Below are 24,081 nucleotides of genomic sequence, written 5' to 3'. Positions count from 1 at the left end.
GGGGGGGGGGGGGGGTTGTTGGTGAGGCCCTTGGAGGAAGGGGTTTCCGGGCCTTGTTGGTGAGGCTGATGGCGGTTGGGAAGAAGCTGGTCTTGTGGCGGCCTGGCGGGTGATTCTGGTCTTGGCAGACCTCAGTCTCTTGCCGTGGGGAGTGTCTTAAAGAGTTTGTGGCCAGGGTGGGAGGGGTCAGCCATGATTTTGTGAGACCGCTTCAGTGTCCTGGCTGCGTGCAGGTCCTGGAGGGATGGCAGGTTGCATCCGATTATCCTCTCAGCGCAGCGGATGATGCGCTGAAGTCTGTTGATGTCTTTTTGAGTGGCAGCAGCATACCAGACAGTGACGTTTATTTTTAATGATTTATTGATATATTTTTATATAGATGTACAGTAAATCTTTGAGTTTATAACTTTAGATCAGGATTCTGAGAATAAAGTCAGAATTCGTCAAAGTCGGGTCACAAGCCAAAAAAGGTTGGGAACCCCTGACCCAAGCCATTTCTGCCTCACTTACTTTTCTACTTAATCCATGTATGCCTTTCTTTTTTACATCTGTCATTCCTTCCTTCCTTCCTCCTTTCCTTTGATTATTGCACTCCCCACTCTTTCCCAATCTTCTGCCACAAGCAAAAAACAACACCATTCTTTTTCATTTGAAGGGCACATGAATGCAAACACTTGTTCATGCAACATTCAACAACCACTTATTTATTCCTCCATACATTTAATAACTCAATGTATGTAGCCGTGCAATCAATGGTATCTTTATTGAAAAAGCAAGCATAGCTCTTCCTGTCGATGTTGAAAAACTGCATCTGCCCTCATCTTGTTTAGCTGCGTTAGCTAGCTAGAAGATTGTGTGATTACCTTGTGCAATGATATTGTTTTAAGTTAACATAAGTACTGTATAACATGAGTCATTTCAACCATCTCCATCCGTGAAGCATTCTTAGGATTTTTAGCCCTCAGGGATTTATTTACTCATACTTCCTTCCTGTGTTGCTGTCATTCCCTTTGCATTAACAGTTGCTCATTTGCTAATTTAAAGTTAGATGTTACTTGCCAGTCTACATTATTCTGTTTTATTTGTATTGTTGTATTTTGCATGCACCTTTTATTCACACATTCTACCTTTACGCACACCAAATAGTTCTACAAAATGTATGATATGTAAAAAAGAATTCATTAATGACAAGGAATGTAAAATTGCACTATTTTAGTTGATACTACCATGCCTCTAACTCCTTAATGCAAGGAACTTGATTTCATTAGATATATGAAAGTATATCCCAAAGGCTGAACGGACCAGTATTGCAATTCCACAAGAGTTTCTAGTGATGTTGGGGCTCTAACCAAGTCAATTCTTAACGTGCTCGTATGTCCGAGAGTGATTGATACAGTGATGTGTATAAAGCAGTGCAATTAAGAAGGTGGGGCGTCCGGGTAGTGCAGCGGCAGATTTCCTCTACCAACACGAGGGTCGCAGGTTCGAGCCCCCGTGTTACCTCCAGCTTGGCTCGGCGTCCATACTAGGGGTGGGAATCACAGAGTAACTCATGATACCATACTATCACGATACTTGGCCCTTGATAACGATCACGATACAGCGATTCTGCGATAATCAATACATTGCACGAAATTGAATCTACGATACATCACATACATAGATATATGTGTAACTGAAGAGGAAAAATATCCCCAAACAGGCAAAAAGGAGGAATTATGTATTTATTCATAGAATTGGCATGAAACAAAGTGCAGACTGCATAGTTTTATGCAGTTTTTAACGCACACTGACTGCAACTTGTCCAAGTGTGAAGTTAAAATGTTTAAAGGAAGGCTACAAAATGATGAAAAAAATGAAAAAATCAATCTGTATAAATTCAAGTTTGCAAAAAAAAAGAATGCAAAAAATACACATTACAGGATAAATGTCACGATATGGCATCACAAAATGGTATCACGATACGGGCGCCAGATAATGTATCTCAAGAGGAAGAAGTATCACGATATTTCGATATTTTGTCCCACTCCTAGTCCATACAGGCACAATTGGCCGTGTCTGCAGGTGGGAAGCCGGATTAAATGTATGTGTCCTGGTCGCTCCCACGCGTCGCTCCCACTACGTCCTGCCGGTGAAACCCCTCGCTGTCAGGTGAAAAGAAACGGCTGGCGACTGCACATGTATCGGAGGAAGTATTTGCTAGTCTACAACTCTCCCTAGATCGGCAGAGGGGGTGGAGCAACGACTGGGACAGCAGGAGGAATTGGCCAAGTACAATTGGGGAGAAAACGTGAGAAAAATCTGAAGACAGAAAACGTGAATGAAAAGAAGGCGTACAAAGGGGGTTGTTGGTGCTTTACGAGATGCAGAGTATCGTGAATGGAACCGGGTTGCCAGACTTTACGAGATGCAGTGTATCGTGAATGGAACCGGGTTGCCAGACTTTACGAGATGCAGTGTATCGTGAATGGAACTGGGTTGCCAGACTTTTGTGCTTTTTTCAGCCAACAATGCTCAAGGAGCTGGCTACCAGGTATGAGTTGGCATTGGGGAAGCAGGAACTAACTGGCAGCCTGGCTTTCAGCGGTGGCACTGCGTGAGGGATGTTGATTTTCCTGTTCCTGTGGAATTTTGGTGTTCGTTTGTTCTGCCAAGTGTCCATCGTTTAGCATGTGTCTCATCAACTTCATCATGTCCTGCACCTTACCATTAACAACACTTCCTAACCTGTAGCACAAAGGACATGTTTCTGTTTGTTTGTTTATTTGTTTGTTTTTCATAGTATATATATATATATATATTGAACTTCATTTTATATATTACATAAAAAGAAGAAAAATACATTAATTTTATTTCACATGTGCAGCAATAAGATTTTAAATTAAAAAAAGGTTCTGTATAGTATAAGTATGCACATAATCAACATGAGTGTATTATGCTGTATTTAATAAATTATTAAATAGAGTATAGATCCATTTGTCTGCAGTCTCCAGTGTTTTTGCTTGTACGGCATTTTCTGTACTCAGCCTATTGGATTGCTTGATTGACCATGTAGCTTAGAATAATTGACTGCAGTGGCCCATTGTCAGCAATTCTCATTCTGTCTTGTACAGCATCAACAGAATCCTCTGTTCTTCTTTCTTTCTTTCCTTCCTTCCTTCCATTTAGCCATGGGGTCATGCTGCCCCCCTCTCATACTGAAAAAATCACAACCAGGTGTGGAAGCAAGCAGTGCAGGTTTGTGCAGGTTGGACGCATAGACTTTTCCCCCCACCCCCCTCTCCCTGGCACTGTGTGTGCAACTTTGGGCCGCTGCTCTACTTTCACTTTTCCCACTTTTGCCAGTGGAGCGTGGAGTCGGGGGAGGGGCTTAGACGACAGGCTTCAGATATCTCGGCACACATATCACTTATAGAAGCGGCTGCACCACTTAAAAATACTAATCTAACTGTCCCCTCCAATATCTTCTACTCCTCATGACCGCATTCAGAAGCGTCATGCCCATTGTAACTGAGGGGGCAATTGCCCCCTCAGATTTTTGAGAGGTAAAAAAAAAAAAAAAAAAAATTGTTAATAAACATAGGCTATATTATTATAGGCTGTGTATGGTAGTTGAAACATAGTTTCAAGTTTACGTTTATGTATGTTTGTAGTTAAAACATAAATACTGTATAGGCTACATACAGTACAACACAAAAGGCTGTTATTTACCTTTTGTCGCCACCTGGTGAGTAAATATATATAACTAAAACCATTAGAATTGACAACCGGTCCGCGACTTTTTTTTCCCATGTATCTACCAGTCCTTGGCACAAAAAAGGTTGGGAACCCCTGCTCTAGAGGAAAGATTTCTACCTTCTGAAAAGGCAATACCAGCCAAAATAAACATTGTGTTACATTGCTTTGAAACATGTGGTCTCCCTTTTTTGTCAAGTCCATTGAGCCTGGGCAGTGGCAATGTACTTAGTCTGGTGATTATGGATCTTTCCAGGAGGCTGAGCAGTTTGGAAAATAGCCTTATGGTTACACCTGCTCAGTCTGTTAATTTAAAATTAGATATTCCTCTAAATCTGGCTTCCAACCCCCCAAATTTTTTGCCGCCCTCTGGGCGGCTACAGAGTTCGCCCCCTCAGATTTTTGGCTTGCATGAGGCCCCTGACCGCATTGCTGTCTTTCAGAGGCTGTAGTGGGCTTTTAAAGCTACAGTGAAGATACTGATATGATCATATGTATGAAACTAGAAGACCTAACCCACCTATTGGCACCAACATGCCATCCTAGCTTGTTGGGAAGGGGCTAAATAACGCTCTAAAGTTAGGCTAAAATTTGAAGAGGGAAATGTGTGATGATGTTAGTCCCAGACAGTAGCCATTTCATTGTGTTCAGATAATTTTTCGAAACTTGACCTCACTGTATAAAATGACCTATTGTGACCTATAGGATAGTCACACCGCCTCATGAAACTTCACAACCACAAACTAGAGACCTAGGACATTCAGGGGATGTATGGCATTCCTAGGTATATTGGCAATAAGGGGGAATTGTTACAGAAATCTCTGAATGCCAAAAGTTTTTTGATACCAAAAGTCACAGCATGCATTTTTCTATGGTGTTCCTCAAGGTCTTGGAGCAGGGATGTATTACCGAACGGGACTACCGGGCCCAGGCCCAGGGGCCCAACAGCTCAGGGGGCCCATAACCCAGAGCCTTTTCACAGGGCCACCGTGTCTCTTACCCAGGCCTGGGACAAACCGATCCCTTACACCACTGATATGGTATTCAAAATAGTTGTCCAAGTCTAGATGAGGATAAAAACCATACTTTGTATCTCTCTTCCACTCTTTTCCTTGTTATCTCTCTCATGATTAAAGTCCTAAATTCCCACATCGCCCTGCTGTAAATTACCCATGTTTAATACATTCTTTAAACCTGTGGTGCAAAAGAAAATGTGAGAGGAGCTAGGAAGGAGAGGATGGTAGCAAAGGCAAGTATGAACGGACGGGGGAGACTTTCAAGCAGAAGAGTTTAATTTAAAAAGAGGAAGGGTGGATGAGAAGAAGTAACAAAGAAAGGATATTGTTTGATAAATGAGTTGTGACACTTTGGGGACTCTTCTCCTTCCTCTATCTGCTTCTCATCATCCTCAGGATATTATGACACACACTGCCTGCCTGCGTGCACAGATAACACATGGACACACACACACACACACACACACACACACACACACACACACACACACACACACACACTCAGTCTCAAGAGTCTCCATATCATAGTTTCAGTTGGCTAGGTCTCACCCTGGCACACAACCAGGCAGTAAGACAAATCAACCCAGAAACTGTCTGTGTCTTAATTGTCACCTTGTATATAGTATAGTACCCTAGTAGACCCTAGATGCATAAAGGGCCCCCATCACATTTTGTGCATGAAATCATTGGTGATAAGATGCAGTTATTTCACCAGTACATGTTATGTATATGGTCAACGTAGTCCTCAAAACTATGTTCTAAATGTGCACATTTTCATATATAAATATAGAATTGTGGGAAACGCACTTAAACATTCTGGGGGAGGGAGGGCTCTCATTACGCCCTTGCATTTAGCTAAAGCACTAATCCTGTTAAAGGAGAATTTCGTTTTTTTTTAACCTGGAGCCATTTCCTGGCATTAATTAAGATTTGGCCACTCACCTAGCGATGTCTGCGGCGTTTCTGGGCGTCCTAGCGTTGTTTTGAGATCAATATCGTCCAAGTCAGTCGTAAAATAGAGTTGATTTGGGGCCAAGTGGAAGCCTGTATTTCCTGCATCTAAATAGCTATTTTTCTTCCCGTTTTCACCAAATATCGCCGTAATCAGATCAGTCTACATCCAGCAGAGTAATATTTCACCCCAGGCTGTTTCCTGGAGTGCACAGGGATCCACTACAGGGATCAAATTACCTCAAACGTGATCTAGGTCACCAAGTCTCGTGAAGTCCCGCGATACTTTCCTGTCGACTGGCCAAATACAGGCAGGACGCTTTGCGGTCGTGGTTTTAGCGTAACCTATGTGGGGTTTGGCATAACCTTCGTTCTTTCGAATCCCACATAGGTTACGCCAAACCCCACATAGGTTACGCTAAAACCACGACCGCAAAGCGTCCTGCCTGTATTTGGCCAGTCGACAGGAAAGTATCGCGGGACTTCACGAGACTTGGTGACCTAGATCACGTTTGAGGTAATTTGATCCCTGTAGTGGATCCCTGTGCACTCCAGGAAACAGCCTGGGGTGAAATATTACTCTGCTGGATGTAGACTGATCTGATTACGGCGATATTTGGCGAAAACGGGAAGAAAAATAGCTATTTAGATGCAGGAAATACAGGCTTCCACTTGGCCCCAAATCAACTCTATTTTACGACTGACTTGGACGATATTGATCTCAAAACAACGCTAGGACGCCCAGAAACGCCGCAGACATCGCTAGGTGAGTGGCCAAATCTTAATTAATGCCAGGAAATGGCTCCAGGTTCAAAAAAACCGAAATTCTCCTTTAAGAGTGCTTCCGGACTGCCCAGTTAGAAGCTCATCAGTCACATGACACACCCCCCACAGAGGGCTTCACCCTCTTTGACAATTGACGTCCCCGAAGGCCAGATTTCTTTGTTGATCTTTTTTTTTTTTTTAATAAAAAATAAACATAACAAAGAAAGAAAAACACACAAAAAACACAAACATCTACAAAAAAGAAAACCTATACATACACATACACAAGCAGATTAACTCAAAACATGATCGCCCTCCGCGCAGGACCCAGCCACCCACAAACATATTAGCTCACAGTACTATGCCCTTCAGAAGGCCAGATCAATCGCGAAGGCCAGATATTTGACAGGTTTACAGTGCAGCTAGCTTACCCTATGACCAGGGTCAGGAGGTATCTGTCACCCCTCCCCCCGCCTCTCTCTCTCTCTCTCTCTCTCTTGCTTCACATGCGCTCTTGGGCTCAGCCACTGATAGGATAGATGCCCTGCTGCAGCAGTGCATCTGATCTACCAAAGGCAAACTATAATCCCTCGGCCTTCCCCCCATAAGCCCACAGACAGATGGGTGTTGCTTGATGGTTATGGAAGGCTCAGAGTAATTAGAGTGGACCGGCAGGAGGAATGTTATTGTCACAACAATACCTCCATTTCAGATGTCGCATATCTCACATTTCATACCATATTCATACCACACTTATCCAGCAGCGCTCTACTACATGTTCAGATGAAAAATAGAAAAGTGTTCTTTTACAGTAGTGTGGCACAGTAAAGTGTGTTTAATCATGTCGGTGTTTGAAAGTGGTTTGATGTTAAGTACCTCATTATTGCCTGAGGATTGAATAACTGGGGGGGGGGCGAATTATCAGGAGACACTGCCTTTTCCAAAAATGGAAATTCAGTCATTATCTAGCTACTCAGCCCCATGACAGTGAAAATCATGGCAGTGATCATGAAAATCATGACTTCACAGAAGAAGGGAGAAGGTTTGGCTAGCTATTTCAAGTCATGCTCTTCTTTGAGCTTTATTGGCGGTGTTATGGAGTGTGTATCAGAATATCTAGTCTACATAATCTGGGAGGAAGGGGCGCTGCCAAAGATAGGCCTATAGATCTATAGGCCTGCATACTGTATGGTTGCATAAGTAAAGGAGTCAATTAACCCCCTGCCTTCTTTTTAAACATTGAAATTCCCCAGTTTGCCACAAATGAAGCGCTTTGGGGCATCCAAAGTCTTTAGAGAGAGGAGAGCCTCTTTTGGCTTTGTGCACAATATCTTGCTACTTTTCCCTGAGGAGTCATTATGAGGTGGAGGAATCAGCACATCAGCTATAGCTTCTCGCCTCCTCTTCCTTCTCCCAGCCTGACAGCTGGCTGAAAATAGCCTGGTGTTAGACCACACAGGGGTTGGAGGTTGATGAAAAGTGTGTTCTAATATTACAGGAGCTAAAAGAGTACTATCGACGGACCAATAATGCCCCTGTGCCCTTAGTGAAGCCAGAAAAGTCCTCTAGGCTCTTGATAACGAATGGGTGCCATTCTGAATGATGGCAAAGGTGGCCAGGGAAAACTCTGGGGACATACTAGGTTGCAGACTATGCTGGAGCAGCAGGGCGATGCTTCACAAAGGCATTTGAGATGGGAGAATTAACAGAAGAGGAGGTCCTTGAAATATCAGCGTGGGCATAGAATGTGTGATTTTAAGAAACTGGGATTTAATGTGTTGCGAAAACGAAGAAGAAAAAAAGACAATGGATGTGGGATTGAATGGAAATGCAGAGAGGAGGGATGGAGGGAGAGATTTTGCTAATATACAACAAGCTAGAGGCCCAAAACGTTTGTAAGAAACGGACTATTCCATATGTGCGCAGACTAGGATTACCAGTCACAGGCCAAAGACAGGCCTTTTTAACTGCTGTTTAAGCTTTCTAACCATATATTTGCAATGCACCTTTTTTCATCTCTTCAATATGCACCTGCTTCGCGGAAAGCACAAGCCAATAACACACTCATTATTTTAGACACATTTTTGTATTTTATTCATTACATTCATAAATTTCCAACAACAAAAGCATGGCTCCAAAGTCATATGTTCACAGCCTGCAACCACAATGGTAAACATGAGGTAGATCACCCAGACGCTTGACACTTCAGTGAAGATTGTGAGAAGCAAGTTGCATAATAGGTTATGTGTTCGTCTAATAATAATAATAGAAAAAGACACTTTCTATTGGGCCGCTGGAGTTTGATGAGTATGAAAAGTTCTGATCGACAGTGTCTTTCACATACGGAGTAATTGTTTGGTTTGGGGATGTTAATGTCATTATTTTGTTTATTGGGAAATATTTTTGCTGCTGGCAAGTTGTATAGTGCAAGTTCACATTTCCTAGCCCCATAACATTCAGTAGATATAAGAATCATTCACTTGGGTCTTGTGCAAAGCCTTCATGGATGGTTTCCGAAGAGGACACACTCCCTTGACTTAAAGGAGAACTTCACAGGAAATCAAATTTTGCACATGATTTCACACATATCCGAAAACTTTAAACCGTTTTGCAGGCATTCATTTAGTTTGACAGTTATTCAGAGTTGATCTGAGTTGTTGTGGACCAGTGATGTCACAATGACATTACTGGTCCACAACATGTGCAAAAATAAATCAGCATTGTTTTTCGGTGAAGTTCTCCTTTAAGCGAGCTCAGCATGCAATCAATTACACTTCAATATGATTATCAGTCCAAAATGCTTGTCAAATAAATAAGAATCCCTCGTGGACCTGATTTTCATTTTCAATAAAAATCCAACACAATAACAGGGAGGCATACAAACACATGGTAAGAACACATCTAGGTAGATTCTTCTTGCCTTTGCAAAACGCAAAATGCAGAAAAGACATTATGACCAAAATAGAATGGTAAAAGTTACACAAGACTAACAAAATATCAGGAAAACCCCTCAGCTGTTATGGGGTTGATAGAATATATTAATAATGTAAACAAAGCTTTAAACAACAGACAGTAGTCCGACATCCAATTATATTCCATCTTTCCCTTGCTTCAATCAGACAAACATTTCTTCGCCTCATCGTTATATGGTTTCTTCATTCTCATTGGTCCATAAAATGAGTGACTTGAGCTAAACAGTGACATCTGTGTCTGATCTGTGTAACAACATCACTTAAGGCATATTCTTTGGACAACCCTGTGCAGTAACATAGGAAAACGTTTTCCACTTTCAAGTATATGAATTGACCTGGTCGTCTACTTTTGACAGTGTATAACCTCTCTTTGATTATCCTTTGTTTTGGGGGCAGAAGCCGGAACGCGTTGTATTACGAGTTTAAGGTGTGTGGGTGGTGGCCAACAATACAATCAGCCACAAAATATATATTACAAGACGTGAAATCACAGGCACAGTCAATAAGCAGTAGATTTGGCAGAGAAGAGGCTTCTCATTACATTGCATCATGCATTTACTGAGTATGCATACAATACAAAGCTTTTGATTCAGTAGATGCCTATGCAAAATACAGTATATGCCATTTAGGACATAATTTGATTGGTAAACTCACTCACTCATTGGTAAACTGATTGGTAAATTAGTCACCTCTTACTTCCATTTGCTCCCATCTGATTGGCTAATATGTCCAACGGAACATATTGGCAGATTAATGAAAACCTTGTGACAAAGAACCGCATAAATCGGCTTTGAATTATTTTGAACCTACTTGATAGTTGGATATTCAATCCATAATATACTTAGAATGTAAATGTTATACATCCTTGAAATACCACAACTCATATTTGAAAAGGATTATGGATGCCACATAAATATCACAGAGGCACGAGAGAAAAGGGACCTTTAAAGTGATGCTAGATGGCACTCCATAACAGCTGGGCAACCTCGACGCACATTATAGTTCTTTCATGTCTTCGTGGTTGATGGGCTTCAGAGTTTGAGATGCTGAGCAAGTGGGGAGAGGCAAGGAAAGCATAGGAGGGAGGCAAGGTGCAGCTGAGGATGTCTTTGGTGAGCCAAACTGGGGTACCAACATGGGGTAATGACAAAAAAAACATAAAAAATACACGGTGAATAAAGAGAAAAGCAGTTGGGTTACCCCTATAGCCGGCCTCCCTTTCTCTCTCTCTCTTTAAAACCCTGAGATAGACAAGTATGTCCAGGATGGGACACTGACTGCAGTCACAGTCTGAGTACGCATTCAGTCTTCAAATGCTCACATTATCCATTGGAGAGCGTCCGTTTTTGCGGGAATACGATAAGAAAAGAAGTTCGTTTTCAACTGGGCCTTTTTCACAGCAGCAAAGTCTCTTTCAGTTGCAAACGAGCTCAGGTGGGGACACGCCCAGCTACAAGCGAGAGTTAAGACGTGCACTGAGCCGCTTCAGTGCCAGGCACAGTGCACAGATACATGCAGTCAGACAGTGCCACATTCCATGGCCAAGTGTCCATTCATATGGCACTTTGTGCTCCAGCGTATCCCCTCTGACCATCCATGGGAATGGTAAGAATTGCGATTGCCGGCTGGTTCGGAATCGAAGGCTATCCTCATTTCTGATTGTGTTTCTGTGGGAGAGGAAGGGACCCCTGGGGCCGTTTCCGGGCTCAAACATGGCGGCCGGTCAGAAAGTAGAGGGGCCGGTCCTCGCTGCAGTTGGCCGTCTGAAACTCGTCCCGCAGGCGGAACTGCCACTCGTCCTCCAGCTCCAGCCGCACGATGGTCTGACGGAGGGAACTTCGGTCCTGGCAGATCACGCACAGCGTGGCACCTGTGGAAGTGGCCGGGTTCAGAACTTAGATGTCAGAAGAGTCCGTCGAAATACAACGGCATTGATAACGATAGTAATAATGTTGCAAGGAATGTTAAGTTTCAAACAAATACATTTTCCACCTCGCAAATGTCAGTCAATAAAAACAAGAGGCACATTAAACATTATTTAACATAACCAGTTATGCTATCGAGATCATTCATTAATGTAAAATAATGCATTAAGCAGCAAACATCTCTACATCGACATATTTGTCTTTACATAACACACAGGCAGTACTAACACCAACTCTGCATTTTAAAGCATTAAAGACGAGCTGAACCCAAGTGGCGCGAGGGTCAGAGACGTATCAAAACTGAAAACAAATCTTGCCTGAGCTGACAGAGGGTTGAGAGGCGGGCCATAGCATGTCAATGATTTGATTTGACAATTCTGGGGACTGGATTTGGCATTGGCCAATCCTGGCGTGTTCTGTCCCCAAATCGAGTGGGATTCAGCGTGTTGTGGCGCTACGCGAGTGGGACACACAGAGAACCGAGGAACTGGCTTAGTGCTGTTTGAAAGCCGAGGCAAATGTGCCACCTGCTGGCCTGGATGTCCGAGGGGCCGGAGTAAGACCCGCAGACGTTAACGTTATTCGTGGAATGCGAGTTTAACGAGCCAGTTACATGTCTTTGCATTCTACATTAAATGAAGACATTACCATTTGCTTTATTTTGTATTTTGTATGTTACATACTTATTGACCAAGTTATTAGTTAGTTTATTAGTTAGTCTAAGATTGATTGACAGCTGCCATGTCGTGATATGATTGGTTGACATGGGGTAGAAATTTGATAGTACTAGCTGACGTCACCATACTGTAGATTACAGTTATGAATGAAATCCTCAAAAATGAACTTTTGATGTGAACAAGTGTGGAAAAACGAAAGAAATTAGATTTTTGTGATTTTTTTTTGCATACATTATTAAATAGGTGCACTGAATACCCAGGTAAGTGACTGAAAAAAAACAGAAAAACACACATTTTTAGGTTCAGCTCGTCTTTAAGGAGTCATATTAGTTTCAAGAAAATCAGTGTTCCTCATTAATATACAAATGTATGCAGCCGGGTGCTCCACAATCTAATCAGATCATCTACTCTATAGGAGGTGCCTGTGTCAAGTATGCCATTTCTATCGTGTAATTGTCCTTGAAGTATTGTGTTCAGATGCCACCATGCCACCAGTAGCACTATCAATTAACAATGCATATTTCAGTGTGTCACCTTTGAGGAAGCGGAACCTCTTGAGGAGTCCGGAGACGACAAAGGAGTCACAGAGATAGAGCAGCAGGCCGCTGAACACCAGGCCCTGGTGGTCCAGGTTGGTGGAGTGTGGACGAGAGTTGATGTAGCACACAGGAACCTGTGGGGAGGCACAAACAACATGGCTTTTACATGACAGTTAATGAAACCACCATTAGGAAACTGTGGTGATCCCTGTGGGGAGTCTGCTGCAGCAGAGAGTAGTATATAGATAAGAATAAGACTTTGATATTTTGCAGATAAAAGGTTTTCGCACGACAACAGCAAAATGTTCAAACGTACGGTGACATATAATGTACAGAAATATGTCCAAAGCACATTACTAACATCAAAAAACAGCACCAGCTATATAAAAAAACAACACTCTTTTTAAATCATTTGGCCTTTTCAATATTCCTGTCTCAAGTTAGAATAGTGCTTAGAGTCTCCTAGCTCCCTCTTTTACCTATGGCCCCCAGGGGGAGCGCTTACCTCTGGGCCGATGTTGAGGTAGCTGTCGATGGACAGAACCGGGTTGTTCCTGTTCTGCACGGCCTTGGGAAACAGTCTGTGGCTGCAGCTCTGCAGGAACTTCTCCAGCAGGAACTGGGCCGGGGCAGCCAGGAGGGTCTGCTCGCTGTCTGGGGCACACACATACTGGGACGGTAGGATGGGAGCCGGGTTCTCCATCTCCTGGAACGAGATGCAGTCTAGTATTTGGTAACGTTTGAAGCATCAAGTACATTTCTCAAACATTTTCACGTGGAAGACCCCTAAAATAACTCCAATTAGACGGACCCCCCTTCGATAAGATTTTGTCCCAGGGTCCCCGTCTGATAAGGTATTAGCTTTTAGATGTTTTATTGCAGAAAGTGTATGAAACCCGTGAGCAAAATAGCCATGCATTCTGTCATTGTGTCACTTATGGATGGAACTACAGTGAAAATAAATGATCCCCCTTTTTTGCTGGGGACCCCCTGGAAACCCCCTCAAGGACCCCTGGGTGTCCCCGGACCCCAATTTGAGAACCACTTCACTAAATAATTTAGACCAGGTACTGGACATTATAAAAGGCTGAGGAGTCACTGAAAGGCTTGGGACTTTTTAGTGGTTTTGGAAATACATTGAGGTTTTGAATCCATGCCATTTAAGTGGTCAGACAAATTTGGAGAACAAGACACGCACCATGTGTTTAGGTTTGACGAGGAAATCTTTGTGCCCACCGACCGGAATGTGTTTCTTCATCAGGCTGAAGTAGTTGAAGCGACACAGCAGCAGGCCGCTGCAGTGGGCCCTCAGATTAAAGTCCACCTCCTCACAGGTATACCTGCACAATGGAAAATGTCAAAACATGAAGATAATGCACACATCACCGACCGACTAATGCACACATCGCCGACCGACCGACCTCCGCTGACTTACCGATTGAGGTCGTACTGAACGTTTTGTGTCAGGTCCACGTTCAGCATGACGAAGTCGTGGAGGTGACAGCGAGAGAAGGGCTGGCTGGTGGACTTGCGGGACAGGCTGCTGCTCCACTTGCGCGTGCCGCACATGGCGTACAGGGAGATCTTAGGCGTGGCCTCCATGTGCTGCTGGACTGTCTTCAGAGACACGTTGCTGAAGGTTGGACCTCCTTCTGATGTCTCACTGTGAGAGGAAGGAGGGGGGCAAGTAGTCTTGTTAGGCAGCGTGCCTTAAAAATCGACCAGAGGAGGCGCTAGTGCAGTGACCACGACACATACCCTCAATCCAGCTTCCCACCTGCAGACATAGCCAATGTACCTGTATGGACGCCCGACCAACACGTTACACAGGCAACACGTCCGGGGGCTTGAACCTGTGACCTTTATGTTGAAGGAAGGAATCTACCGCTGCACTACCCGGGCGGCCATTATAATATGTAATTTATGACTCTAAAAATAAAATAAAATAAAATAAAATAAAATAAAATAAAATAAAATAAAATAAAATAAAATAAAATAAAATAAAATATAATGAGGGTGGCCCTAATTCAATTGTGTGAATATGAAAAACTGCATGAAGCAAGGCATTGGCTGAAAAAGAGCATGTGTGTTGAGTAAACCTCCCCTGTGTAAAGACAAATATAGGCTATCAAAGGGATGAGCAGCCTACCTGCAGTGTGGTGGCAGGTGGGTGTTCCACAGCACACACGAGTCGTCCATCATGACGATGAAAGGCCAGACGTCTTGCCTCTTGACGCCCTGCTCCTCCAGACGGTTCCTCTCCAGCTCCAGGTTGTGATACGACAGCTCTTTGATCATGAAGCGAGCCGCACCTTCAACAGACACACCGCGCACTTTAGTGTTGCTTTGATTATTACCAAACACTCCTACTTCACAGAATAAGACTATTATGATTATTAGACTGCACTGGTAAAGGCGTATGGCATATTATATGCACGTGATTCATCAAGAAGCCTTTATTTAATTAACAGTAAACCTACAAACTTCTTCCACCAAAATCCACCATCTATTTTAAAATTTGAGATTTTATTTTAATAAGTGCTGCCTCCTTGGTGGAGCTTAGGTATGCCAAATGTATCCGCGTACCCTAACAATTTGGAAAAAGCCAAAACTGATGCTCTGTGAGGTACATCCTAGATACATCTTTCTAGACTTCACAGTGAAATTTGACTTGACATTAGCAGAAGACAGACAGAGCGATGCGTATTGGGGTAGCCCAGGGGTTCCCAACCTTTTTTTGGCTTGTGATCCCACTTTAACGTTACAAAAATCTAGGGAGCCCAGACATTCAAATTCCAGGACATCAGTAATATCATCAGTAACATCATCAGCGATGTCACATGTAACAGTACTAATCCTCTTCGGTAATTTTAAATTGTGTGTGGTGTAAAAACAACACACAAGGTTTGTGTGTTCACGACCCCAAGGTTGTGAAGCACTGGTCTAGCCTGACCAGAGATAGTGCTTCTTTATGAAAAGTGGCCTAGAAGGCACAGTGGCCAGGCTGACACTACTACATCCTTTGTAGGTGAAAGGTCACGTTTGAGACGGGGTCAAGGCTCTCCTTCAGAAAGGCAGCACACCTGATTGGCTTAGTCACAAATCAGATGACTGCAGTAGGTGTTTTCATTCATGATGGCTTTCTCCCATTGGCTATAATTACGTTTAGACTGTTACCTGCTGTGTAGTGAGTAACGTGACTAACTGTAAGAAAGATGTCTTAGTGGCTCACACAGTGTTATAAATCCCTCAGTATCGGCAGAGAGAAATTACCTACATATTTACTCCAGCATACTTATTCTAGCATACTTTCATAATAAATAGAAAACACCTTTTGCATCCAGTATAAAACACAACAGAGACATTATACTCTATGTGAATTGTATCTACATATACTGCAATTGCTGACATTTTGTATCATAAAAATCAATAAAGAACTTGTAAACAAGAAAAACACAACACAGATTTAGTTTATTGTGTTTGTTTGATCTAACAATTGAAATGACAAGGCTGCGAGTGAACCAATGACAATTCAATTAACAACCAGTGTATACATAAGCTGCTCACCAACTCCAGCACTGTTGAACATGGCAGGCAGGACCAGCAGGATGTGGTTGGGCCAGTACTTCCTGTAATGGGGCATCTCGTATTGCTTGACCACCAGGATGTGCAGGTGAGTGGCGCCCTCCATGGCGTGGAATATGTTGAGCAGGCCGTGCTCCTGGCGTCCCGTAGTGGGCGTGAAGATGGGACTCTTCAACAGGTCGGGGTCCTTGAGACAGACAGACAGACAGGCAGACAGGCAGGCAGACAGACAGACAGGCAGACAGGCAGGCAGACAGACAGACAGACAGGCAGACAGACAGACAGACAGACAGACAGACAGAGACAAAGAGAGATTCAGCTGACAGAAGACTGAATGCTAGAATTATTCAGAAGAGTAATTTCTCTAGGATGGCTCAGATTTACAAGCCCACTGTCTGTAAATACAAACACATAAACACCCACATACTCTCCCAGTCAAAGGTTTGGACACACCTACCGTAATTGAATGTACTGTTTTTCATTATCTTAAAGGCATTTTGATCTAAAGACCTACTGTATGCTTTGACAAATATCAATAGTCAAGTTTATTTGTATAGCCCTAATTCTCAAGCATATCTCAGAGGGCTTTACAAAGAATATGTCTAGCTAAGTCTAGCTAAGCACTATCAATAAACATAATTGAACAATCTTATATTAGAGAGACATGGAGAGAGAGGGGATCGGGGGGAATTATTTTCCAAAGCCTTTGGCTTTCCATCAAGGCAAAGGGCAGCTACTTTCAATAATCTAAAATATGAGATAGTTTGGATTTGTGTAACACTCAGTCACGGCATACTTCCATTTGCGTTATTTCATAGTTCTGATGTCTTTTTTAAAATGATGAACAGAGTAAAAAAGAAAAGTGTCATGTGTCAAAAGTTTGGACTGATAGCGTATTGGTTCCCAAACTGGTGGTTTGAATTAAAAAAGAAAAGAAAAAAGAAAAATACAGACAACAGTTTTTACACATTAACCCTGAGGAGTAGCCGTCTTGGGCCGATTTTCCGAGGAAATATTGCGATATTCGGGAAATATTAAAATGTTTAAATGTTACTTTCAGAGGCTGTAGCCGGCTCAGTTTTAAAGCCAGAGTGAAGTTTCTGGTATCATATGAAACTATAAGACCTGTCCTAATGCATCGATTGGTACCATGTCATGCTAGCTTGTCAGGAAGGTGGCTAAATAACACTAAAAGTTAGGCAAAATTTTGGCGAGGGGACAAAACATTTTCAAAGGTGGTCCCTGGGAAATTTGGTTTGGTACATAGTGGTACTGTACTTGGTGGGAAAAGTTTGGGAACCCCTGTAGCGTATACATATACTGTACAGTACATATATTACACATTGAACCAACCTTGGTGGAGACGAGGGGCAGGCGCATGCTCTCCAGGTGGCTGCCCTGCTGGCTGAAGACAAAGTGCTTCTCCTTGGCTTTTGGAATGATGAAGTGGAGCTGGACCTCCTCGCCCAGCATGGACGAGCAGAAGGTGAAGGCGTGGAAGGTGCACTCCGACAGCTACAACACACACACGCATGCATGCGCGCGCACACAAACACACACACGCACGCACGTGCGTGCACACACACACACACACACACACACACACACACACACACACACACACACACACACACACACACACAAACAGGGTGAAAATGTTAGCAGGTTTCAAAGTGTTCTGACAGGTTATATGTATGTGTAGTAGAGCTGCAACAAAGAATCGGTTAGTCGAACAACAGAAAATTAGCCAACAAAATTAACAATTTTTTTTTTTTTAATAATCGATTATTATTTATTTCTTTTCTTTTCCAGATTTTATCCCATGTTCTCCTCAATTGTACTTCGCCAATTATTCCCCCTGCTGCCCCTGTCGCTGCTCCACCCTCTCCCGACCTGGGGAGAGCCGAGACAGCACCATGCTTCCTCCGAGACATGAGCTGTAGCCAGCCGCTTCTTTTCACCTGACAGCGGGAGCCTCACTGTTAGGACGTAGCACATGGGAGGATCACGCTATTCCAACCAGTTCCCTCTGAACAGGCGCCCCGACCGACCAGAGGAGGCGCTAGTGCAGCGACCAGGACAATACCCTCAATCCGGCTTCCCTCTCGCAGACACCAGCCAATTGTGCCTGCATGGACGCCCGACCAAGCCGGCGGTAACACGAGGAAGCCAACGTGCAACCCCCGGACGCCCACACCGATTATTATTATTGTTATGATTCTCAGGGGCTTGTTAAATGTGTTAAATGTGAATATTTTCTTGTAGTCTTCTATGACAGAGTAGACATATCTTTTGGTTGTGCAAAGCAGCACATCAGCACCTGAGTGATGTAATCGTGTGTGCTCGCTGCACTCACCTGTGTGGCAGGACTGGCTTCACAGTACAGGTGACACTGTTCACAGTGATGAAAGGCATTGTGGGCAGCAAACCTACTCAGACGGATGGACTTGGTCTCTCTTTTGGCTGGCGTTTGGCTCTCTCCTTGTTTAGGATCTGCAAAAAACAAATACAGAACATGTCACAGACCCCAGAGGTTTTTATTTTATTTATTTAATATTATTATTATTAATAATAATAATAATAATAATAATAATAATAATAATACAATTAATTTCTTAATAGTTTGTAATACTATTTGTGTTATATGTGACATCAATGGTGATGACCTCTCCAGCACATAGGCATCTTGTCAGTGTAAACAGGGCTGGCCTTCCTGAACTTTGGCTCCCGGGGGAAGGGGTCAAAGGGCAGCTGGCGAATGTCCTCGACGTCAGGCCACTGGACGCTGACTGGGGTCAGAAGAACCGCCGACGTTTCTGGAGATTGGAAGAAAATGAAAGCCTGAGAACTGAGATTGAATCACTGCCAATGTCCTATTTAGGATGTTCTTGATGCTATATCTGATGTATTAAACAGCAACATGTACGTCCAGATAAAGGAAACAGAAAAGTCCCAAACGGTCCTCACCTTCTGGCACCTCTTCCTCATCATACACATCTACCTCTAGCAGTCTGATGAGCATGCGAAACAGGATACGTAGAAACTGCAGGTAGGCACCTGTCTTTCCCACCTAGCAAAGGAACAAAGATGAGTCCTGTAATGCTGCAGCGATACTGACATCGAGGACTGCACAATTTACAGTATGTCATGATTTTAGTTTCGGCAATTATTCATCATCAAATATTGCCATGTGTTTTGTTTTGCTTCATTTCATTTACAACACCAGCTACAGCTGAAAATTGTCAAGATGTTGATAAAAAAATGCAAAAATTGTAACAAAATAATGTTTTTTCCTTTAGAATGTTTGTGCAGTAAATCATTTTGCTGCTCCAATCATCGCAACTGATTTTGAGGATTGTTAGCCCTTGTTTTACCTGTGGCGGCCCGCTGAGCAGCAGGCGTCGTGGGTGCGGCACGGGGGGCGCTTCGTAATCGGCGTGATGCTGCCTGGCGATGCTCCACTGGCGGTAGAACATGCTCTGCTCTGCCCCCTGGAGGCTGTGGGTGATGAGGGGCCTGAGCGGGCTGCTCCAGCCCACGTCGGCGTGAGGCAGCAGGGAAAAGGAGCTCAGCTGACTCCCCGACTCCCCGGCCAGGAGGCTGTACGCCGCCCGCGACACGATGACCGTGCGCGGGGACACGCGGGCGGACTTGCCGTCCCGAGCGCAATGCGTGGACTGGCTGGGCCTCTGGGTGGAGGAGGAGGACGGGGAGAAAGAGGAGGAGGAGGAAGAGGAGCTGGAGCAGAGGGAGGGAGGGGCCTTGGAGGCTTTGGACGGATGGGAGGAGATTTGGCTTCCCAAGAAATCACACTCCTGTTTGAACCCTGTTTGTGTTGCCGTGCCCTCCTCTCTGGTGAGGGCACCCTCAGGCGGGCAAGAGGAAGTGGAGGGCTTCTGGGAGGAGTCGGCAAGGTTGGACGAGCTGACGCCGTTCTCTGCCAATGAGCCTGGGTGAGAACGAGACGTGAGAAGACATGTTAAGATTCAGTTCAATGCAAATAAGGATGATCTGAAAGATAGCAGTTAAGGCATTAGGTTTTGGGCGAGGTAACATGATTTGGCCATCAACTGCTGTTCAAGTGAAATGAGTGTTAAAGATACATTTGATAATTCGACTGTAAAAGTGTGGGTTTAGTGGAATAAATGCTATTGCTGAAGAATGTGCTTATTAAGGCAAGCGTTTTCTCTACTGGTAACCATAATGTTGCGTTCAGACCAAACGCGGTTTCGCAAATTAGCGAGGCGAGATTACATACAAAAATTACAATACAAACACACGAGCAGGCACCATTTCGCCCCAGGCGGTGCGAATGAGGCGATAATCGCCTCAGCCACTATTCCCTTTTCAACTTGAGCCAAGAACGTGCGCGATCGAACTCGAGTGAGTGACTCGATTTTTGCGATTGGTGTGAATGCCCGCCCGCCCCGGTAAGAGCTACCAGTCGACTCAAAATTAAGACCACATTTCCCATAAACGGCGATAACGGCCCTTGATAACCGCCAATATGCATTCTGAACATATGCAGTTAGAATAGTTGAACTGCCGTTCAGGCTGCCAATCGTCTTCCCAATATGTGGTGATTTCTTGATATTAAAATATACACATGGCACTTTGAATCCTGTATTCCGGGCCAGGGACTCACCAGAGGTTCTGGTTGCAGCGCTGCCGTTGCTCTGCGGTCTTTCCAGCTCCTCTGCATCGTTGGAACACGGGGCCTTCTCTCCCTCTGGGTCCCGGGGGCCCATGGCCGGCTTGGGCTCCTGGACCACACCCATGGACACATAGGTGCAGGCCAGACCCACCTCCTGCTCCAGGGCCGTACGCGTCAGGTAGCTGGAGTCGATCAGACGCAGGTCGCTGTATTTCAGAGACCTACAGGGGCAGAATGTGAGGAAGAGGATTCAGAACGAGAACTACTTTCTTTCACCAAGTAGTACATTTAGCTTGTTTTATTGGTATTCACCTGGAGAGTTACCCAATACAGGTTTGACATACTACTAGATGCAGGACAAAATGTATCAGGACTTCACTTATAGCACAGAGACTGACGTGTAAAACAAAATATGTAAAACATAATATGAGCAAAACAGCATCGAACTAATACTGTACGTGAAAATATGTGATTAATCAAAAGTCTGATTCTGAGTAGGGATGGAATCGAGAACAGGAACCGTTTAGAACCGGTTTCAAATTGTCCAATTGCTCGGAATCATCTGCCTGCGGGTATCGATTCTTTTTTCGATGCCGGCATGTTTTTCTGACAGTTGCGTGTGCGTTGCAAAAAGACTCATGCGTCATGACCTCAAACTCTGCATCGACGCTGCTGGAAACATGCAAGGAGTCACGACGGAGAGCAACAAAGACAACAAACATGTTCAAATGTTATTAGGCAGACATTCTACACTATGTTCAGACTCTAGAGCAGGTGTTCCCAACCTTTTTTGGCTTGTGACCCCACTTTGACATCGCAAAAATGTAGGGACCCCATACATTCACATTTCGGTACAACATTGGTAATATCATCAGTGATGTCACATTCTCAGACTTTAATCTGAGAATTCTGACTTTAATCTGAGAATTCTGACATTAATCTCAGAAGTCTGACTTTAATCTCAGAATTAAGAGTATGGCACCTGGGGAAAGTCTCTCCAAGAGGGTCTTTCCCCGTGAGGATGACGATGCAAGGCAGCCCCTCCAGATCCTCGTAGGTGTGCGGCACCCAGTCTTCATTCTCACAGCCGCGCCATGCCTGCAACAGAACACAACACACATTTAGTGCGTCAATTTATTCTTTTAGTATTTACTGTATGAGGCTAAACCCATACATCAGGCGGATATCAGGCAGTCATGTGGCCCCATGCTGATATGAGGGAGGATCCTTCCTGACCACACCTACACAAAAGGTCTCCAAAAATGTTTTCCCTTTGCAGATTTTATTCATTACTTTACTTTCTCAATAATATTTCTATGTAAATGTATTCTTCATTTATAGGCAGTAATAATCTATCCCAGAGATTCCACCTCAATAAATAGGTGGGATGAGTCTCACAGCCTTAAAGAACAACTAACCCCAAAATAATGGCATTATTATCGATTTCAGTGATTTAGTGTACCATGATGGTCTAAAAATGCTGTTTCAGATACTTTTCCATCCAGCTACATCCATATTTTTTTGGGCATGGAAGTGGAAACATTTAAATATTGGCCATCTGCAGCTTCAGTACAAAACTATCCGTATCAAAACTCTCAAAAACCTATAGGTCTTTGAGTAGACCTCAGCAATTTCATTAAAAAACATATATATTAAAAGGTTTAGGAGCTCCAGATCTCTACTCCCAAAAATGACAATACAAGCTCAAGTGATTAATGTCCTGTGCGCGTGTCCCCCATCAGCAGCCAACTTCACATGGCGATGGTCTCTGCTATCCTGTCGACTCACCCTGAGGCGGCTGAGGAAGTTTCTGGGCAGGCTGAGTTCGGAGGCGGGGCTTCCCAGCAGCACGGCGAAGCAGAACTGCAGCCCCAGCTTGTCGCGGACATCCTCGAGCCGCTCGCGGGCCAGCATGGCCAGCTGCAGCGAGGGCACGCGCACCAGCAACATGTGGCCCCTCCCCTGGGAGCCCTCCCTGCCGGGGCCACAGATGAGGTCCTCCACCATGGCCAGGGTCTCCGGGGTGATGTGGTCTCTCAGGGACGGGGACGAGGTCAGCGCCATCATGGCCTCTGTGTACTGCTGGATCAGCAGGTAGCTGCGGATCACCATGCTGTGGAGGTGGGGATGCCTGCGATACAAACAGGAGAGGCTGTTAGTCGAGGCCTATTTTGAGATTTTTGGCAACACTTTAAAGTGATAATCTCGAAGATTTCCTTTTCGTTCTCTTTGGCGACACCTATGGCGATGATCGGTAATTGCAGGTGAGATCCAAACTGTGTTGCATATCTGACGTTTAGTCAGTTTGTTCGGTCACAATGCTAGCAGAGACCGGAAAAAAAAGTAGCTTGTTATCTGCTTCACACAAAAGTTGTCGGGAACCTACAGTAACGTGAAGAGCGAGTCTACTGCGATAGCTCCGCCTACTGTACCCTTTCTGGGGTGTCACCACAGACACCCAGTTCATAAATGCTGCAATAGTGAAAATGCTAAGGCTTCCATTAATGGACAATAGGCTCAATCACCATTGTGTCTGCGATAGTGACTTAAAGGGACAGCTCACCCTAAAATCCAAAATACACATTTTTCGTCTTACCTGTAGTGCTATTTATCCATCTATATCGTTTTGGGATACCGTAGTTGCCTGAGTTTTGGAGATATCGGCCGCAGAGATGTCTGCCTTCTCTTGAATACAATGGAACTGTATCTTCAGATTTCTTATTATTATTATTATTTTTTTTTTTATCTTTACCCATTATCAAACCAGAGCGAATAATCTGAAAGCCTTCACCTTGGATAACAACTAGTGATTTTTCAATAACCTTTCCATACTGACCTTTCCAGGAGGGTATGGACCATCTTCTCGAATGCATCATCGCAGCGTAGAATGGGGCTGGCCACACCCCACTGCAGGGAGCTGCTGTAGTCCCTCAGGCCAAAGTAGACCAACTCCTTATGAGACTGCTCCCCCTGCTGGAAGACAGCAAGACACCATGACTACGGTAATAGTCCTCAGACTTCTCCACATGCAGTATCTTTGTGAATCAAATAATCAGAATAGCTCAAGATTAGATGTACATTTGAAACCTATAAGGTCTTCAAGTGGAATGAAAAATTGTAATCAGTAAAGATCTGTAAATATCCCTTCTTCTCAGCGATAAATAGTCCATCTTAATCTCAATCTTAACGTCAGTCATTATAAATAGTCGATTCATTTACACAATTATGACCATTTCATGGGGTGTTTTCAGAAGGGCACTTC

At 44.0% G+C, this 24,081-nt stretch overlaps 1 protein-coding gene across 1 annotated transcript in view; it reads right to left on the bottom strand.

Moving 5' to 3' along the window:
• Window positions 1-11,145: 11,145 nt before the first annotated feature.
• The window catches only part of LOC310792339 (GREB1-like protein), a gene marked incomplete at both ends in the record, with an annotated part of 31,269 nt that continues 18,333 nt past the window's right edge, over window positions 11,146-24,081 (bottom strand). Inside the window, 16 exons of the mRNA XM_083654061.1 lie at window positions 11,146-11,309; window positions 12,576-12,714; window positions 13,086-13,286; window positions 13,779-13,920; window positions 14,016-14,213; window positions 14,730-14,892; window positions 16,148-16,352; window positions 17,519-17,680; window positions 18,522-18,658; window positions 18,832-18,981; window positions 19,133-19,235; window positions 19,540-20,114; window positions 20,811-21,040; window positions 21,802-21,917; window positions 22,608-22,950; window positions 23,656-23,792. Coding sequence (XP_083510187.1) covers window positions 11,146-11,309; window positions 12,576-12,714; window positions 13,086-13,286; window positions 13,779-13,920; window positions 14,016-14,213; window positions 14,730-14,892; window positions 16,148-16,352; window positions 17,519-17,680; window positions 18,522-18,658; window positions 18,832-18,981; window positions 19,133-19,235; window positions 19,540-20,114; window positions 20,811-21,040; window positions 21,802-21,917; window positions 22,608-22,950; window positions 23,656-23,792 — 3,165 coding nt within the window. The remainder of the gene's footprint in view (window positions 11,310-12,575; window positions 12,715-13,085; window positions 13,287-13,778; window positions 13,921-14,015; window positions 14,214-14,729; window positions 14,893-16,147; window positions 16,353-17,518; window positions 17,681-18,521; window positions 18,659-18,831; window positions 18,982-19,132; window positions 19,236-19,539; window positions 20,115-20,810; window positions 21,041-21,801; window positions 21,918-22,607; window positions 22,951-23,655; window positions 23,793-24,081) is intronic.

The sequence above is a fragment of the Poromitra crassiceps genome (assembly GCF_964638095.1).
Source record: "Poromitra crassiceps genome assembly, chromosome: 17".
Lineage (NCBI taxonomy): Eukaryota > Metazoa > Chordata > Actinopteri > Beryciformes > Melamphaidae > Poromitra > Poromitra crassiceps.
This window is presented reverse-complemented; position numbering and strand designations above follow the sequence as displayed.